At 39.7% G+C, this 18,948-nt stretch overlaps 2 protein-coding genes across 4 annotated transcripts; one reads left to right on the forward strand and one right to left on the reverse strand.

Moving 5' to 3' along the window:
- The first annotated feature begins 959 nt into the window (after positions 1–959).
- Positions 960–14,281, forward strand: LOC148397961 (uncharacterized). Of its 2 annotated transcripts, XR_015858634.1 has the most exons (15): positions 960–1,119; positions 1,745–1,856; positions 2,233–2,326; positions 2,699–2,753; positions 4,327–4,467; positions 4,538–4,698; positions 4,775–4,873; positions 5,043–5,188; positions 5,315–5,486; positions 5,637–5,749; positions 5,860–5,947; positions 6,134–6,193; positions 10,252–10,353; positions 13,813–13,952; positions 14,101–14,281. XR_015858634.1 is itself a non-coding variant. In XM_088376428.1 (12 exons), the coding sequence occupies exons 1-12, from the start codon at positions 1,008–1,010 to the stop codon at positions 6,185–6,187; spliced, it is 1,347 nt and encodes a 448-aa protein (XP_088232554.1). In that variant the 5' UTR covers positions 960–1,007; the 3' UTR covers positions 6,188–7,706. The 2 variants fall into 2 exon arrangements, 1 of the variants encoding a protein (XP_088232554.1); XM_088376428.1 differs by lacking the exons at positions 10,252–10,353; positions 13,813–13,952; positions 14,101–14,281 and having other exon boundaries at positions 6,134–7,706.
- Positions 7,186–18,516, reverse strand: aifm3 (AIF family member 3). 2 transcript variants are annotated; one of them, XM_088376426.1, is made up of 20 exons: positions 18,246–18,516; positions 15,429–15,632; positions 13,799–14,012; positions 13,616–13,725; positions 13,420–13,529; positions 13,289–13,333; positions 13,124–13,220; positions 11,653–11,765; positions 11,354–11,440; positions 11,163–11,254; positions 10,961–11,091; positions 10,634–10,749; positions 10,466–10,537; positions 9,848–9,911; positions 9,450–9,526; positions 9,093–9,201; positions 8,931–9,029; positions 8,780–8,855; positions 8,583–8,687; positions 7,186–8,300 (listed from the first exon to the last, which is right to left on the reverse strand). In XM_088376426.1, exons 2-20 carry the CDS (start codon positions 15,457–15,459, stop codon positions 8,258–8,260), a joined length of 1,791 nt encoding a protein of 596 aa, XP_088232552.1. In that variant the 5' UTR covers positions 15,460–15,632; positions 18,246–18,516; the 3' UTR covers positions 7,186–8,257. The 2 variants fall into 2 exon arrangements, with proteins under 2 accessions (XP_088232552.1, XP_088232551.1); XM_088376425.1 differs by having other exon boundaries at positions 9,093–9,210; positions 18,246–18,511.
- Between the last annotated feature and the right edge of the window lie 432 nt (positions 18,517–18,948).

Below are 18,948 nucleotides of genomic sequence, written 5' to 3' on the forward strand. Positions count from 1 at the left end.
AATTTGGGGCTGAACTGGGGAATTTATCGGAAATGATGAAATAAGTTGAAATGCTGAATGATATGGGCTGCTTGATTAGAAAAAGACAAGTGTGTCATTTCTTTATTGTGTTTCCTAAAAACAAGTTGATTAGTTTGTGTTTACTTTAGTCATATGATTATATACAGAATCATTGACGTGCTTGTTTAACAAACCTTGAGGCTGGTCATCAGACCAAAGAACCCCTGAAGAAAAACTGCTTTTAGATTACTTTGTAATTTAAAAAAAAGTCCACAATTGTCATTAAATCCTCAGTAATAAAAAGAAGACGTTCTGAGAATCACAAGACATTTAGAGCGCTCAATGAAATGTATGTACTTGTGTTATCAACCCTCCAGCTGTTTCCCATCTGCTTCCCATCGTGTTTTCTTCAATAGAACAATATTACAACCTCGGTTGAATGCTCAGTAAATTTAGTATTTCCCTCAGTTATGCAAGGATAAAGGCTTTCGCACTAAGACAAATAAATTTAAGACATTGCCCATCTTTTCTTTATGTTTAAAACAATAAGCAGAGTTAGGCATATAGGCCCTATATTTGCGAACCCTAAGATAAGAGTTGTATCAAAAATTATATTTACACCCTCCACAAAGATGATAATGTTAGTAATGTTTCCCTCATAATTCTGAACTTAAATTTCATTTGGTTTGAAACCCCAAAAACCTCAGAACTGTGCATCATATGTGCTAACCAGTAGTGCACCTAGCCAATTTAATAAATACATAAACATTTAAATGTTTACACATGTAAACATTAAAACATTTATTATTCTTTTTTACATAAATAAAGCTCCCACAGAACAGTGTAACAATGTCTCCCGGCACAACCGTGTGTAATAAAAAATATAGCCACAAGAGGGCGTGCTATTCCCGTTAAAATCACGCAGTGGTGTAACACTGAAAGCCTTCCCCGATCGAGGCTGGGCGGAGCCGTGCGTAAACAGGCTGGTGCCCGTGATCTGGTTTGTCATGGCGGCCAGAAAGCCTCGCTCGGTGGCCAACCCTTTGGAGTCTGCTATCACTTCACCGAGTGAGAGGATACTCAAAGAATGCCACAATTTGTATATCGACAGCGAAAACGGTAAATCATGAAAAACGCAAGTTTGGAGCTAAGTTTGCACAATAAACATGAACAAGTAGTCCTTTTACGATGGTACAGTATTAGATATATTATTAAAAATATATAGATATATTATTAAAAATATATATGTACTCTGCTGTTGCGAAGGTTAGTGGTGCACGGTATACATACACGATGAACTCATGAAAAGGTATAGCTGTGTTTGCAGTTGTGCCAGCATGTGACATTTGACATTGGACACCGGTCCTCCAAAGTGGCTGTCATATTGCACTTGGACTCATCTGCTGCAGACAAGTTGATTTAGCCCCTTTTAAATATGTGAAATAACGGCGATTCAAATATAAAATAAAAATTCTCAACATCAAAGTACAGTTTAAGATTAGGCTTCCGTGAGAAATTGACATTTCACTGTTTCAACTGTCAACTAGAATTAATATTGCATTATTCCAAAGTCCAGTTCTCCATCAAAGCTTTATGATCCGAATTTTCGACATGTGTGACATGTATAATACATCTATCATCTTAATTAATAATGTCACTTGATTGACTTTTTATTTTTTTCACTTGGATTGCATTCAATGGAAATGGGTTAGGGTTTTCCTGATGACTATTATTTATCTTCAAGGCCTGGTCAAAATTGCCAGCAGCCTTGGAGTGCGTCTCTTGCCCCCCAGAAAAAAGATTATTGTGATGATAATGGGGAACCACTCTGCAGGAAAGAGCTCCTTCATTAACTGGTAAGTTTCAATGGCTGCCTAACATCTCACCTATTTACTGGTATCTCACCTATCTTATGGTCCAATTCCAAAGTGTTCAATAAGTGTTTCATGTGTGATGTCTTTGTATTGAAAGCAAGTTTACTGAGTTATTATTCAGGTTAATAATGAACATTGTAAAAAATAAATTTCCGTTATTGATTATCATCCAAAGTCTTTTTTTTTTAATTTAAAAGGTGAACACAATCAGAGAGATAATTGTGCATTCAAAACCTAAGTATAAATATATTAAGTTTTGTGTAGCTTCTGTCCTAATGTCTAAAGAGCACAACTTAAAATTCCTGCCAAATCCAATTCAAACATTGAGGAAATCTGAAGTATTTACTTTTTCTTACAGGTACGTAGAAGAGCATATCCAAAAAACCGGGGTTGCCATCGAAACACAGGGCTTCACATTCATCACAAGTGGGCGCAAAAGAGAATCATTGACGGTAAGAAGTGAATGCTCCAGTCCAGCTTGTTGTTGTGAAATTTGTATACCTCTCGTGAAGGTTGATGAAGACACCCATTCATTAGTAATTAAACCAGCCAATCCCCACTGTGAGTGATAAAACAGTTGTATCTGCCCACATCATAAGCAATACTGAATACACTCATACAATAAAAGTAGAAACTGACTCAGCAGGCATCTTCCTTGCCTTCACATATTCTCCTGCTGCGGTTTAGAAGATGAAACCGAATAATTAGTAGTGCAAGCACTTGCAGCAGAGAGGGCTGGCTGCTCAGAAAACTACTGAAGATCAATTCTACCCCTCTCGTTCTCTGTTGCTGACACTCTCTCTTTGTCTCTCTCTTTTTCACAGGGGAATGCAACATTACATCTCTACCCCCATTTTCGACCGCTCCTTGAGTTCAAAGGTAAGCCATACTTTTGGGTGGATGAATAATTTGACACATCAATTTAAAAAATAAAATGTTTTAGAGTTGTGTTGATTATAGAAGAAATAGTTCTGACTAGCGCAAATAAATCAAGACGATTGTTCTCCATGCGTCAGCTGTGGTCCAGAGCCTGGGAATGGCGAGGCGATTGTGTCAGGGAGTGACGTGGTGGGGATGCATGGGTGGGGAGGTTAAAAGAAGGTGGTGGGGTGGGGGGAGAGCAGTGATGTATGTCTGTGCAGTGGCATTGAAGGTTCACTGGGTGCTGGCGGCATGGTGAGAGAAACAGGGCGGTGGGGAGAAGGCGAGAGGAGCTGCTGAGAACCGTCAGAGACAGCACCGCACCGCTCCGTGGTGCGGAACTTCGCCAAGCCGACAGCTCTGATCTGGAATACAAGCATGTTTTTTTATTTGAACGTCAATGCCGCTGCTCGGAAACACCCTATAGAAGAGCGCATATGTTTACGCTGCAGAGCAACTGAAGATGACTCATCAGAAATACAGTATAGGTGCATATGGGAGAAGCTGATGATGATGATTTCTTTTGGGATATGCTTTAAAATCATGTCTGACCCTATCTCTGGAGTTGATTTTACTATTCAGTAAATGCATTTCGTTGGACCTGTCTGGTACAAGAAGTTCTTTTCCCTCAGCATTATTGCAGCATCGTACACAGGATCTATGGGGGAACTTTGTCACTTACAAGCCCTTGGGAAAAGTCGCCGTTGTTTCTTCTCTTAAGAGAGTCCATGGGGCAATATTATTGATATTTCATATTTGTTAAGAGTGGGTTTCTGCATATTTTGGACATTACAGTATGTTGGAGAAGCACAATTGTCTTCCCATGTCACATATCAGCGGGAGGCTGCATGCAAAATATGTCTATTTGCTTTCCTATATATGAGGTGGCTTCGCTGATGAGGAATGCTAATGTGGCGTTACCACCATCTCTGCTGTGCGCAGCACAAGGATGTAAATTGTGCGGCCTCTTAACACCTGCTTCGCTCTGAGTGTGTGTGTGTTTGTGTAGAGGGAGGGTGTCAATAGTTGTGTGTGTGTTGGGTACATCTCAATAGTGGTCCTGTTCTGGTGGGTGTATTGAAAGCTCAGTGCGTTGCCTCACAGTCGTTCTTCACTGGCTAGCTTTATGTCCCACGCCCTATGCTAAAGCTGCCAGTTGAAGAGCTGTTGTGTGTAACCATGACAACAGACTTCTTTACGCAGAGAGTGGTGAAAAACTGACTTGGCAAATTCATTGACAGGATGTGTGGAAATTGCTGTTGTCCATTTTTGTCATCCAGGAATTGTCATGATGCATTAGTTGTGTTGATATAGATGTTTTAAATATTAATTATGCAGTTTTAAATGCTCAAAAGGTGCAAAAGGCGACCTTGAGTGCCTTGAAAGGCGCCTTATAAATAGAATGTATTATTATTATTATTATTATTATTATTAAAACACAACAATGGTCTCTCTTTTTTTAAAATGATCCTTTAGGTAAATATTGTGACTGTATGCCATCTATGTAGTCCTGTTTTATTGGATATTCCAGGTGTTTTGGACTACCTGTCTGCAGAGATCTCCACATCCAAGCAGAAAAAGTTCAGCCTTGTGACTTTTGTGGACACACCAGGCTTGGTGGACGGGGATATGATTTACCCTTTTAATGTCAACAGCGCTATCACATGGCTGGGTAAGTCTGCATAATACCGTGTGATCACTTTATGTTTGAGCCCGAGGTGACAACTGTTATTTCCGTGCAGGAGAACAGTCCGATCTGGTATTTGTGTTCTTCGACCCGATGGGTCAGGCCCTGTGCAAGCGCACACTGAACATTGTGGAGAAACTGAGTGAGAAATGTGGAGACAAATTGCTGTTCTACCTCAGCAAGGCCGATGAGGCCGGAAGGGAAACAGATCGACAGGTATCTGAATGGATAGTCTCCTTTTTCCGATAAATGGCTGATGTATTGTATATAAACTGTATATATTTTTTTGTAGAGAGTGATGATGCAAATTGTCCAGGAACTGTGCCGCCGCCCAGGTCTCAACAAATGTGGCTTTGAAATGCCAACTATATATATTCCTAACCCACAGAAGGTAAACTTCAGTCTGCATTGTTTACTTCAGTACATGTAAAGCACCAACCAGCACAATCAAAAATGATACCCACACAAAAACTATGGAGCTTCTGCCTGGCTGTTCGACATTCTGGATGCAAATGATCACCAAGTTGAAGGTGTAATCATTTGTTTTTGCTCTCTTTCAGCCAAGCCGTTGTGTGAACCAGATTGACGCAGTGTGTCAGACCATCGAAAAGACCATCAACCAAGCTGTGCAGAGGACTTTGGACCAATTGGAGAAAGACTGTGATTTAATTTGCTCCACCATTAGCGACAGACTACAACAGGACAGGTGAAAAACATCAAATGGTCAAAACTCATTTTGTTGTCTTAAAACCTGGTCAAATGTGCAGTAGATAAACGTTTGAAGTGTACACTGTACAATACCAGTGAAATTGAATCTTTGTCTTTTTTGCAGGACTGATGCCACTTACAATAAAAGTGTCCGCCTGAACTCGCTTGTATGCGGTGCTTTGGGAGTCTTCCTTCCTCTTGTCTTCATCCTTAGTTTCATTGTGAGCACCTTCTCCAAAGAGCAGCTAAGTGAGCTGTTGGGAGAAGGGCTGGCACAAACCCTTTTCATCTGCACTGTGAGTCATCTCACTTATATTCACTGACCTTTTTTTTTTTCAAGGTAGACCTGCACAGTCTGATGACCTTGTATTATTAAATGAATACCTCACTTAATGTTAATCAAAACTTTAAAAAATGTGCTTTTACAACTTTGTTCCTGCATACAGGGAATAGTGATGTACGTATGGGACTGGATACCAGAAGATGGACAAGTTGTGTTTTTAATGTTTTTTGGAGCCCTCTGCTACTTCTTTTTTTTCCTCGCCAAACATTTTTCTAGGTAAATGAGTAGAAATAAGCATATAAATACAGTATATATATTTTTTTAGGAGTTGCACTATATTGTGAAATAATTACATGATTTAATTCCAAGTCTGTCTCATCCTGTAGTCAAAGGTACAAGACTTTAACAAAGAAGGAGAAGAGAAAAATGACAGAGTACAATGATTATATCCGGGATATCGTCAGAACCAAGAAGGTAAGACTCCAGTTTGGCTACTTGTTAACTCTAAACGAGTGTATTATAATGAAATCCCTTAACTTCACTTCTGCCACAGCGGTATAAAATATGTCTTCATTTATTTTTTTATTTATAACGTGCATTTTTACACATATCCACCTCATAATTTGCAAACCCATGTCTTACATTTGATTCACTCCACAGGGCAAATTGTATGAATGGTACCTTCAACAGTGTGCTGCGGAATATGACCTTTGACCCTGGGTAAGATGAATGTTCTTCACATATGTGTGTATGTCTGCGTGGTGCTCAAAAGTCACTTGTTGGGACAAAATACGTTTATAGTCTGTGACGAAACACTGGAAAGATTGTAAAGATACTGATAATCATTCACCAAATAATGCAGCCAAGAGTGTTGTGGATATTAGCAAGTGCCTTTGCTGTTTAGTATAGTCAAGAGACTGTGATTGTGGTCATTTACTGAAAGGAAAACAAATGTGAATATCTTTTGACAGTGTAGAGTTTATGAATGTAGCTAGTTTACAAATGCACTTCATTTCATCAAAGATTTGACCTGCTTACAGGGTGCAAAAAAATCTGCTCAAACCAGACAAATTGTTTAACCGAGAGGTCTGTATTTATAAAAACACTTGAAAAAAATCACATTACATGTTAATATTTTCTACAAATAATGATGCTTTGTTAAAACACTTGTAATATATATGTAATATATATTTTACAGTACATTTTATAATGTAATGTGTTTTTAAAGAGTAATCGCTCATATACTGGAGAGCATTACATTATGAGTGTTTTTAAAGAAATATTTTGAAAACTAAATAATTGCTATGCAGTCATGAGTGCATCAATAAAGTGTAAATTAACAGTTTACAAGTTTCATCTTGTCTTAAGATGTCTTGTTTTATGACTCAAATAACAGACCACTGTCAAGCTATTAAAAACAAAATTGTACTCTAAAAAGACACTCCAAGCCTAAAACTGACTTTTCAGTGCCAGCAATATTTCTGGTCTATTGTATCATGACATAAAAGGCAAATGTGCAGGTATATTTTTATTTCAACTTTTTAAATTATGTAATACCCTATCCATTTGTATTGGGTGTGTGATCTTAGTGAGTTTAAATTGTATACAGTATATTCAAATGTGTCTTTGTGGTGTGAAATTAGGAGGAAGAAATTCCATTCATATAGAAATAGCTTTCTGCCTCAAAGGATGTAATATCTCAAACGCACACATGAACTTTCCCGCTTTTATTAAAGTCATTAAATATTTTCTCCTGACCTATTTTTCTTCTGTGTTATACTTTTTAATTAGCAAATGGAGTCATGGAGGATTCTGTGAAGCAGAAAACCTTTATTTCAAAGTTATAAAAATCCCACCCATACTCCATTGTAGGAGGAACAATATATATATATTTTTTTTTCAACATTCCATTTTACCCTGAAATTCTGTACATTACCAGTGTCTTGAATTAATACGGACAGAACCAAAGAAGATGTAATAACTGGAAAAGAAAAATGAAACCAACAAATTGCTTTCTTGAAAAAAAAATACAGGGTACCCATGGAGGCCACAAACCTTAGTTCCCTGAGTTAGTAATAAAACATCCCACTGGAGGACACTGCTATTAGCAATTAGCATCATCATGATCAGCATCCTGTATTGTGCTAGACAATACTTAAAAATTTGCCATACAAGCATGAATGTCAAATCAAAGACATCAAATTTTGTTGAGTAATCTAGCAAGACAGCCGATGTATGTAAATTTTAATCAAGAAAATATTAAAGCTGCGTGTGTCTTCCACAATCACACATCGGTTCACTTGTACATTCAAATGAGATTCATTACAAAATTTCATCCTGTTGTATTGGATCTCATTGGATTATGCATGTGAACCTACTGAAGGGATCTGTGAAGACTATCTTAAAACTATACCATGCAGGTAAGAGACTTGTATGCAATCATTCCATCACTTTAAAAAAATCATCTCAAATAGAAGTTCTATTTATAATTGCAGTGCAGCGCATTCGAGATTATAGCTAATATTGTTAATATAAAACGCCAATGCCCATTATAAACAAAGTGTACATGTTGATGACAGCTGAATCCACTATTGCTTGAAACATGACAAGTCGGGTCACCAAAGTCTCGCTGACTCAGCGCTTTCAGGTCAGAGTCTCTCCGTGACAATTCAGTATTTTGAACAGTCGCAATCCTCAGAGAAGGAATAGCTGCCATTTGTCTCCGCACCATTTAGTATCTGCATCCAGAATTCCAGTGCACGCTTGGTTCATGTGTGTGTACAGTTATTGGGAGCCCTTGTCAATCAACCAGGAAATGTCTCCAGTCCTGCATCCAACAACCAGCAGAAACATAATGGTCCAGTAATAATATCTTCCATATAAACTACTTGATTACATTTTCATACTTAAAACCTGAGTCATGCAACATTGACTGTCAACTTTGTACTACTCAAAATGTTTCAGTAAATCAATTCCAGTCTTCCATTTGTCATGTGATGAAGCTACCGCCTTCACATTTGTTATGTTTCCCTTCAAAAGCTTGAGAACTCTACAGAATATAAAGACTATTATAATCACGACCGGGTTTAAGACTTGGATAGAGACTTACTCTACATCTCGTTTCTTAATCGTCTTTCCGGATCCCAAGACCTCAGCCACTCGGGACACAATGGGATCGTAGTTCATGCTGGCCACTGCAACCACCTCCTCGCTTCTGTGAATGAGGTCAAAGAAACGATGTTAACGTGCCACTGAATTCAAATCTCTATAGTAATAAATAAAGTTGCATAACTAAAAGAAACTTGCCTCGTGTAAAATGCCACAAATCTCAGTTCATCAAGATCACCTTGAATGATGACATCATCAAATCCATCCCCATAACCTTGACACAAAGATGCCTCATATTAAGAAATTGCTCACACACACTTTCCAGCGAGGCCTCACACAGTAAACACACCTGCATAGCGTATGGTCTTCCCAAACATGGCTGACCAGAAGTAAGGCACTGTTTTCACCTCAGTGACTCTGCCCAGCATGTTTAGAGCTGCGACTCTTCCTGTTGTAAGTAAAACTTGAAAAGCATGACCTCACCAGATTAAAACAATCATGACCCACTCACCATGCACATGAGCCATTTGCCAGTGAGGGATGTTAACCTTCTTATTGTTGCGTGGCGGGAATGGAAAGGTCACCACATCTCCCCCAGCGAAGACCCCATCCACATTTGTCTGCATCATCTCAGAGACAGCAACACGACATGTCCATTTGATCTTCAACCAACATCTTCAAAATCGCATTAACAGTCAAAGAAGATCAGAGAAGCCCTCGACAACGCCAAGGATGCCAAGAAATTGAGCAAATAGTTTTTCTTAGTCACGTTTGTTGGAAGAACCACAAAATTCCTCCTTACTGTTTTTTAAAAGACAATTTGGGACGAGAATTCCGCCATGAAGCAGGTTGATGTGTCGCAAAATACCTTGTTGACAGTGATGAAGCCCTTTGAATCCACGTGAATGCCGCTTTGTTTCAAGAAGCTTGTTGCAGGAACACATCCTGCGGGAGGAAAGAGCAGTGAGCACACTAACATGCGGGTGTAATGTTTCCCGTTTTCAACATGTCAGTTTTGTCGAGTCAAGAAGAGCAGCGTTTGTCCAAATAGTAGAAAAGAGACCAACTTTTCATCCTGGAACTATACTGTATAAATCTAAGGGGGAGAATATGTTTGCTCAGCTGCCACTGGCTCTTAGAAAGTGCCAAGTCACGTGTCTGTCTAGTTATTCTTAACATCTCGATATTAGATAAAAAAAAACTACAGATGGGATGCTACCTGAAATATTTCGCAATAAAATGTAACCTAAATATTGACTCGCTCACCCGCTCCAATGACACAGACATCCGCTCGCAGCACTTTGCCACTCTTCAGTACCACCTCCTTCAGCTGAAGGAACAAAACACATTTTTCTCCTGCACGTTTTTTTTTCCAAGCAAGAATTGTGTGCACCGATAATAAACGTGCAAAAAGTAAAAGTAACAATTCACTTATGTTGTCAAAAATAGATCAGTCATGGAAAATGGCGCCCAATAATAGATATATTTTTGATATAGAAAATTAACAAAATAGAAAAAAAATGAACAAAAATACAAATAAAAATAAATACTTAAAATTAAAAATATTTGATATAAATACTACACTCACTTTCATTTACAGCAGGCCGCTGCCCTTATAAGAACAACAGCAATAGAAACTAGAGAGTGCTAACTACTATTTTCTGTTGCAGTCCACTCGCACTTGGGCCAAGTAATCCAGTAGATGGGGCTGCACCTAAAGGCCTGGGAGTGGAGCAGCATGGCCTTCAACACCATGTTTTCTTTTCAAGCAGGTCAGACAAATTTAGCATTGTTCTGCATTCTTCTAGTTTAGATGATTCCAATTTGAAGATACATGATGTGTGAGTAGTGCAACTCATGCTGTGTCTCTCACTTTCGGAATACCTGTCCATGATGGCCAATCATCTCTGATACCTCATTCAACATGTAGAACTTCACCCTGTTGGCTTCAAAGAGCTGCAGAGAACATCAAGATAGATGTGACACAGAAATGAAGGCAGACTTTGTATTGGAAATAGCAGTAGCTATATTTTCAGTTGATAGCGTACATACCTTCATTAGGACTTTGCCTACTTTCTCACCGAGGGCTTTTTTAAACGGGATTGTCTCAATCCCAATGATTGAGACAGAGTGGGCCTTGTCAGTCAGAGCGGCAGCCACCTCCATACCTGCACAAAAGAGAAATGAATGAGAAATATGCGTAAAAACTCATTTGTGACAGCATTAGCTTTCCTATCAACCAACTCCAAACGGAACTGAATTGAAAGCACTAATAACATTTTGAAATTGTAGCATTTCTATCAGCACAACTCCAAACGAAATTGAATTGAAAGCGGGAGATAACATTTTGAAAGCAACGTTCATCACTCAAGTTCTTACCGACAAAAGATGTTCCCACAATGACAGCGTTTTTGTTGTTTGCCAGCCTCGCTATGCTGTTAGCGTCTTCAGGCGTTCGGAGGTGAAACACATTCCTGACATCTTCGCCCTTGTAGTTGAGAGGTTTGGGTCTTTTAAAGAGCAAATTGAAATTATTGGATTATTTCAAGCAAAACCAAAAACATGAGTTTTTTTCCCTAACCTGTTGCCTGTAGCGATAAAGAGTTTTCTGTATTCCATCTTCAAGCCTTCTTCAAAGGTGATGGAGTGTGTCTTCACATCTATGGCCACAACCTGCAGACAATACAAGTGTCAACTTTGAGAAGTATACAAACTGTTGTAAATCACTATTTTAAACTGCGACTCTCCGATTGTGAGTTCACCACCTCTCACCTCTTTTTCTGTGAGCAATTCAATGTCGTGATCCTGCAGGAAGTCTGTGGAACGCAACCTCAGCTGTTCCGCTGTGCTGTCTAGGGACTGAGGGGTTAGTACATTAGTGCTGAATGCGTTTATTGAATAAAGAGCTTGTTAAAGGAACAAATTCTCTCCCACAATTTCTGAGTCCAACAAAAACAATCTGGGGATGTTATCAAGGTCATCGTATCTATACTTGTAGCAACTATTTTTCAAAACAAAACATTAATGCCTTGACCAGCTTGTTCTACGTATGACTTTTTCTGTGTACAAACCTTACTCAGTTTTGGCCTGTCATAAGGAGGATGTCTGTCCATGGTGCATATGATGATGCGGTCTGTAAATCCCTCTTGCCTCAGCGTCTCTGCACACACTAGACCTGCTGGACCTGCACACATGTTGACCTTCACTCATTGGGCTGCAAAACCCCTGATGAATTGCTTGTGGTTGATGAGTTCATTTTGACTACCATGGAAATTTGTATTTATTTTAGTAGTTCAATTTTAAAATTTGTTTCCATGGACTGGATTCATGATTTTAGTTGTTTTTAAATAATTTGATGAAGATAAACACCAAATATGCAATCGGAAACTAGGAACCAAATCAATTTAAAAAAGTTTGCTGAGTACAACGTCAGTTCTGCTCATGTGATATTGCTTAATTGTTGCTTAGTTAGTTTTTATTACTTAACAATGACACAAAATAATTGGTGAACAAACAGTAATCAGAAAAAAGGTTTTTGTAACGCACTTTCATGCAAAATAAAATTGATTGAATAACTGATAGAGTTCTGAAAATATTTGATAGTGACAGTCCTAATAAAAATACAATATAACTTAAAACCCATTACAATTAGAAATTAGCTAAGAAGTGGCTTTCTGTATTGTACGTGCACCTTACAGAGTTTCAGTAAAATTGCTGAAAAAAAATAATTCTACAATTTTCAAATACATCGAGATGCAGCTGTACGCTATAACACACCGAATAGTAGCATGTTGCACTTTTCTGATGCCACGCATACGGCCCCTAGTGGCCGTGAGTAGTACAATCTGACGGGACGCTTTATAAATAGTGGATCCTGCGAACTTAAGTGGAAACACCCAGGAGGTTGCACACTTTGGAATGCAAACAAAAATATGAAATGTGCCTCCAAAGTTTGCACAGAGTTTAACTCGCCGTCACACTGACGTCAAGCCAGACATCAGCACATCTCATGAGATCTGCATCAAACCACTTAATGCTGCTTGCATGTTTTACTATTATTTTGGGTTACTTTTGAAAAAAGAAAGACCGGCTTCGATAAGCGGAGAAATAATAGACTGCAGACAGAAAATATATTCTAATACTTAGATTCTGAATACTGTTGATTACAACTCCTCATTGTTTGGTACACGACTCACAAAAAGTTTAGGGTATTCAGATTTGGGCTGAAATTTCAGGATGAAAGGGAAATTCCCTTTCACACTAAATTTAGTCCATCATGGTGTTCACATTTTGACATCATGAGACATCTTGGAAAACATCGGTCAATTCATAGATCAAATTTCTGTTGTCGATTCAAACATTTTGAATTCCCCCCCTAAAATACTTTGGAAAGTGCATTCAAATGTTTAGGCAAAGTCAAATGAAGCTAACCTGCAATAGCTATCATTTTTGGTTCATCTTGAACTTTCACCCAAAGGCCAAAACACCTGAACTTGTCTCTCAGCATTGACATAGTGACAGAAGAGAGCACGACACACTGACCTGATCCAATAATCAGAACATTAGTGAAGGCTGTGCTGGAATTAATGACTGCAGAACATCTTGCCATGGCCTTTGACCGTTTCTGCAGCTGAAGAGCCTGAAAAAGTTGCAAAAGTCTCAATCAGTTGGCTTATCGTTCTCCTTTAGTTCCTGCTGCTAATTTACCTGCTTGTTTGCTCGAATGATGACCTTGTCCTTTTCAACTCTGACCTAAAGCAAACATGCATACGTATGTACACACATGCTCTGAGAAGGCAGGAAATGTGTCAAGAGACGCTTCGAGTTGGGAAGGTCACCTGGAAGGTCGGCAGGCTGTCCAGGCCGGGGAAGTCTTCGATGTCGCCCGTTGCGATGTTGAAACAAGCGCCGTGCCACGGGCAGCGCACGTGTCCTTTTGACAGCACACCTTGCAAACCACACAACCCGTTTCCTCAATGCTCAAAGAATTCAAATCAGGTCACATGGTTGGCGGTCTTCAACATGATTATTTACCTTTGACGAGCGGAGCGCCATAATGTGGACACTTGTGGCCCGTTGCTGAGAACTCGCCATGTTGTTTAATCAACAACGCTCTGCCACTTCCCAAGTCAACCTCTCGCATCCTGGAACATAATATTCATCGATTGACTTCAACTTTTTGGTTACTGCATTTAACATAATGTTTCCTCTGCTCACTGTCCATTTTCCAGATCCTTGACATGGCAGACGGAGGCCTCCACATAATCCCGTGGTTTGTGGTAAGCGTGGAGCAAGGTGGAGTCGTCGTCCGAGCTGTGTCCGAGGGCCCCGTTTGGTCTGCAGTCTGCAAATGGACTCGCCTTGCCATTAGGTGAAAGGCCATCCACCTCTTTCTCGTTTTCCAGGAGAGACAGTTCCACTTTGACTTCAACTGCACAACACAGAAATTGCCAATTTAGCAAATAGCGGAAAGCATGAATGAGCATTGGAGTGACTTTTTTTGTCCTCTCTCATTACAGGAGCGATTTTCAGCTAAGAGGGGCTGCCGTCTGGACGCAAATAAAGGACAAATGAAGTCTGACATCTCCACAAGTGGAACAAATGAAAGCAGGAAAAGGGTGACTGGACTCATTTAAAGGGCAAACTTGTCCACCTGTATTTGCTTTTCTTTTAGTTAGCTGTCATGATAAATTTCTGAGTGGTTTATTTGAAAAATGAGTCCTTTAAAAGTGACAGTCATTTAAACTGATTTACATTAAAATCAAAGTGCACAGGAAAATATAGTTGAGTTTTTTTGTTTTTCTTTTTAAATGTAGCAGGCTTTATTTGTTTGGCTGGAAAATGTGCTCATTGTCCAGGTCTTACGAAGTAATCTGGCTGGAATTTTCTCCTGCTGAGTAAGTCTTAATTAAAACAAACGGAAAATCGTAATAGTGTGGGGAACAGGAAAAAAAAGCACTCTCTCTAGAGTTGAAGGGAATCTGATGGACGCCTTGCTAAAATGAGACATCGGGATACACGGAAATTTGTCAGTTTTTTAAACAATTAAAATTTTTTAACAAAAAAACAATTACCTCTTTTTTTTGTCAGGAAATAAGTTGAGCCAGTGTGACCAAAAGCAGCTTGGACCAGGGTTTATTGAAGGGAAAAGGGAGTTGGAAGGGAGGAAGGTGGGCAACGAAGACCCAGACGGGATAGAGACTCACGGCCAGCAAACAGACAGACAGACAGACCGACAGCAGTCCACTTGGACACAGACAAAATTCTGACCGTGAGCTTCCTGACAAGACGGCGGGAAAACTAGACAACAGGACAGGACACTGGGTGCGGACAGGGACGGACACCGAAAGGGAGTAACACACAGGCAGGGTTTAAATACACAAGGTAACAAGAGGAAGTAGGTGACAGACATTACGGTAACGAAGGGGTGTGGCTGAGGGAAGTTACAGCCAGCCGAGCATCTCTGGCACGGCATGTTACATTTTTTTTTTATTACCTAGAATAATGCACGCTCATCTTCCAATCAGGCCAGAAATACAGGAACTCAAATAGCACACACACACACTCAATGTCACGTTTTCATATTCATGTATATGTAATCCGCTTGAGTAAGATGCCAAAATAGCATTAAAATTCCTCCTCCTCCGTGAAACACTAAACTGCAAGCAGAGTAGGTTGTACCATATAAAAGGCTGTGCATAATCCTGTATGAAGGCGGGTTGGTATCCTTAAAAATGATGCCAAATGGAAAGCCGTTAAAATAGTGACTTCCTTTATGAGATCAATATTTAGCACATTTACTAAATTAGTTCTTAACTAACTTGCAAACAAAGCTGGTGTCGGTCACCTGGTTTGGGTTTGGAGAAGCATCCTCCCATGGTGGGCTCAGGATTGTTGGAAACCGAGGGGGAGGTGGGAGGGAGGGGGAGAAAGAGATGAGGGGATGTGAGTTTGGGTCGGATCCTCTACCCACGACTGCAGCGGTGTCACAGAAGTGAAGGGATGAAAACCTGCAGGTCCACAATGGACATTGTCAGTCCCTCCACATAATCTGCATGGATACAAGAGAGCATCACATCAACAACATGTCTGCACCTTTTCATCATTTGTGAAACAATCACAGCAACATTTTTCCTCATGTTTGCTTTGTGTCATGATTGTCAAAAGGAAGCAATTCAGCTAATTGACAACATCAGTTAACACCTTGTATATTGCAGAGTTAAATATTAACTGCACTTCGACACCTATTAACTTTCTTGTCACATTAAAGGAAAGCGAGGGGCCCCTCGAGTTTCAAAATCTCCCATGTTTTGTTGCCAAATTGCGCTCCCATCTCTTTCCACTCTGGTACAGTGACTCCCCACCGAGCTCGGGCCAGTTTGAATGTGTTTGCATCGTGCAACGTGCAGCCAACGTGCAGCCGTCCATTAGCAAGTCAAGTAAAAACCAAAAGAGCTACTTGCTATTCTGAGCACATCTTAATGTCCTTGAACTTCAGCGAAGGGGGGAAAAGTGTGCGAAGCTCAGTGGGAGCGTGCACTACCAAGTTCCAAATGAGAAGTGGAAAGATTCCCACTGTGACTGGCCTCCTCTGCTGCTGAGACTGATCAACTTAGCAAAGTTACTTACTCGTGAAAGACGCCTTTTAATTACATACTGCAGCAGTTTTACGCTGAATTCACCAATCCTTTGAAAGACCGCTGTATTGTAAATACTGTATTATTTACAACTGTGTTTACGTAATAGGTATACTCAATTCGATTGAAGGCATCATTCTTGACTGCATTTAATTAATTACTTGTTGCCTTCCCTACTCTTGTCGATTGTCCATTTTACGATTCGGAAAAAAAAGAACATGGATGTTCTGGGCTTGTTCTCCTTACACTGGTACTGTCTGTTATGAAACTATGCGAGTATAATTTTCCCACAAAGGAACTAATAAAGCCTGTTGCCAATTCTATGAGAGCACAGTAGCAACATAAAGTTAAGAGAGCTAGAAAATCTCCAACAGGAGCTTTTATATGACATACAACTTCAAATAGTTGGTTTGAAAAAGATTTTTGACTGACCTTGGTATAAGCAAATTTTTGGATTAGTGACTCAAGCCAATCAGGAAACAACAATTCTATAATCACAACAATTTTATAATATAAAAAGTGGCTGTATAGTTTTTGGGCCTGAGATTTTTTTCTCCAAACTAAAGTAGGCTAAGCAGATTTGTTTGTCACAACATATGACGCAAATGGCAGTGTTGGTCGGGCCCCGTCCCCAAGCAATGGTCATAATCCAGTCTGCAAAGAAGCTGTCACTTTCACTCATTTCCCTACAAATGTAAAACCAGTTACAAGAATGTCGGGGGGGAATTAGCAGCTTGGTTGCCCGATCCATAACCTGAGTGTGACCAAGAAAAGCAGGAATGTTGAGCAATGTGAAACTGAGCGGAATGTCCACATCTTCAAACATTTGTGTTCAACACATGTCAAAACACATTGTTATTATTATACACTGATAACAAAATTTGGGTGTTCAGTATTTAATCTCCAAATGAAATTTCAGGATGAAGCTAAAACAAAGTAGCTTTCGTCATGGTCTCATTATGTCACATCAATAGCACGATGAAGACAACTGTGTTGAATATCAAATCTAAGCGGAACAGGAAATGCCTCAATGGCTCAAACACTCACTTGCAGGGACGCTAAATAAAAAGAGCTGTTCAAATGAACTAAACTGTTAAATTATAACTGCTTGTCTGGTATGTTGGGCCTCACACTCGGTTACTGACCAGGCCTGATGATGAAGAGCTCTTTGCAATCTAGCCACATAGTAAATAATTGACCATACCTGTTTCCCTCATTTCCAAATCTAATTGGCTCATAAAATACAAGATAAGGCACTTGAATCATCCCCCAATTGCCTTAAAAGTGGTGCTGTCTGCTTTGTTTTTATAAAAAGGTTTAACAAGACAGTTTCAATTTTATCTTCAAATAAGGGCTTGAAAACATAGTCAGCCAGTCATGACATATCTCAATTTATGTTAGCTTCAATGCGATTGAACTGTTGTGTGTATGAAGTAAAAAAAAAAAAAAAAAAATTGACACTATTCATCTTCAAGTTGTCTCTAAGTCTGTTGCTAGGTGAATTGCTAGGTAAATTGAAAAGACAGCTTTGAGTGTGGCTTTATTTACTGTACTCGTCAATAAATTATAAAATAAATTGAGGGACCTCTACCATTCATTCTTTGAGGGATGTAACAAAATAGTTGCACACTCTCTGTGACATAATGGAAAAGTCACATGGTACACTTTTAAGCCTCTATTCTACCCCATAAAACTGTTTTCCTTCACAGTTAAAGTGAACAAACAGCAAAAAACTTCCATAAACATTTTGATTTCTACAAAACGTTTTAAGTTTTGTGGCTTTGAAAATTTAAATTAATTGTTCCTTGTATTATAATGTCCCCCAACCTAAACGATAAACAAGATCCATCTCAGCTAACTGTTTTGGAACAACATTTATATTTTAAAGTTGATTGAATTTACCCCCCATTAAAAAAGGCTTTTGATTTAGCAGCTTTCAAATCCAAAAGTTCTCCAGCAATGTAGAGTTACTTTCACATCCTGCTATAAACTAATGAGATGATCAAAATGTGTCAAGCAGAGCTTACCAAAGAGATCCGTGGTCATGAAGCAGGTGCATGGAGCGGTGCAGTGCAGAGAACATATTTGCAGCAGTCCGCAACAATCCGCTTCCTCTGTGGGACTGTTTCTTCTCCTCTGGAGTATTCCCAGCCCGTGTGTCCCTCCTTGCTCCTTCTTGATGCAGCACAGGCTCTGGAGTGTGTGTGTGTATGTGTGTGTGTGTGTGTGTGTGTGTGTGTGTGTGTGTGTGTGTGTGTGTGTGTGTGTGTGTGTGTGTGTGTGTGTGTGTGTGTGCGTGTGTGTGTGTGCGTGCGTGTGTGTGTGTGTGTGTGTGCGTCCGCAGCAGGAGTAGACTGGGCCGACCGGTCGTGGGAGTTGCTCTCTTTTGCTGGCCGAGCCTGCAACTGCAGCACAAAAGACCTTTGCCAGTTTCTTAGCTGTATGCAGTATTGATGGAGTTGCTGAGGGGATGCTAACACAGCATGAATTCACACCATCCCCTCCACTTCCCTCCACTCCTCTTGCTCCCAAGCACACACATACGCACTATCTCTCTCTCCCTCTCTCTTTCTCTCTCTCTCGTTTTCTCTCTCTCAGTGTCTCTCTCTCTCTCTCAAAGAGTTTCTCAATGCACGGCTTTTGTTTTTGCAAATAGAAGCATGCAAATGTATTAGATTTATTAGTGCCCACGAGTGCAGGAGAAATGGTTGACCCATCGTTCATGCTTTC

This window comes from Syngnathus floridae, chromosome 5, assembly GCF_059516105.1.
Source record: "Syngnathus floridae isolate MCC-2025c chromosome 5, RoL_Sflo_1.0, whole genome shotgun sequence".
Classification (NCBI taxonomy): Eukaryota; Metazoa; Chordata; class Actinopteri; order Syngnathiformes; family Syngnathidae; genus Syngnathus; species Syngnathus floridae.

Bases quoted from the DNA above. Each gene is read 5' to 3' on its own strand.
- LOC148397961 (XM_088376428.1), top strand. From the start codon at position 1,008: ATGGCGGCCAGAAAGCCTCGCTCGGTGGCCAACCCTTTGGAGTCTGCT. The intron at 2,327-2,698 runs GTAAGAAGTGAA...TCTTTTTCACAG, and splicing joins GCAAAAGAGAATCATTGACG to GGGAATGCAACATTACATCT. The intron at 4,699-4,774 runs GTATCTGAATGG...ATTTTTTTGTAG, and splicing joins GAAGGGAAACAGATCGACAG to AGAGTGATGATGCAAATTGT.
- aifm3 (XM_088376425.1), bottom strand. From the start codon at position 15,459: ATGGGAGGATGCTTCTCCAAACCCAAACCAG. The intron at 9,211-9,449 runs GTATTTTGCGAC...GCTGTCTCTGAG, and splicing joins GCTTCATCACTGTCAACAAG to ATGATGCAGACAAATGTGGA. The intron at 9,030-9,092 runs GTGAGTGGGTCA...TACTTACAACAG, and splicing joins GCAAATGGCTCATGTGCATG to GAAGAGTCGCAGCTCTAAAC.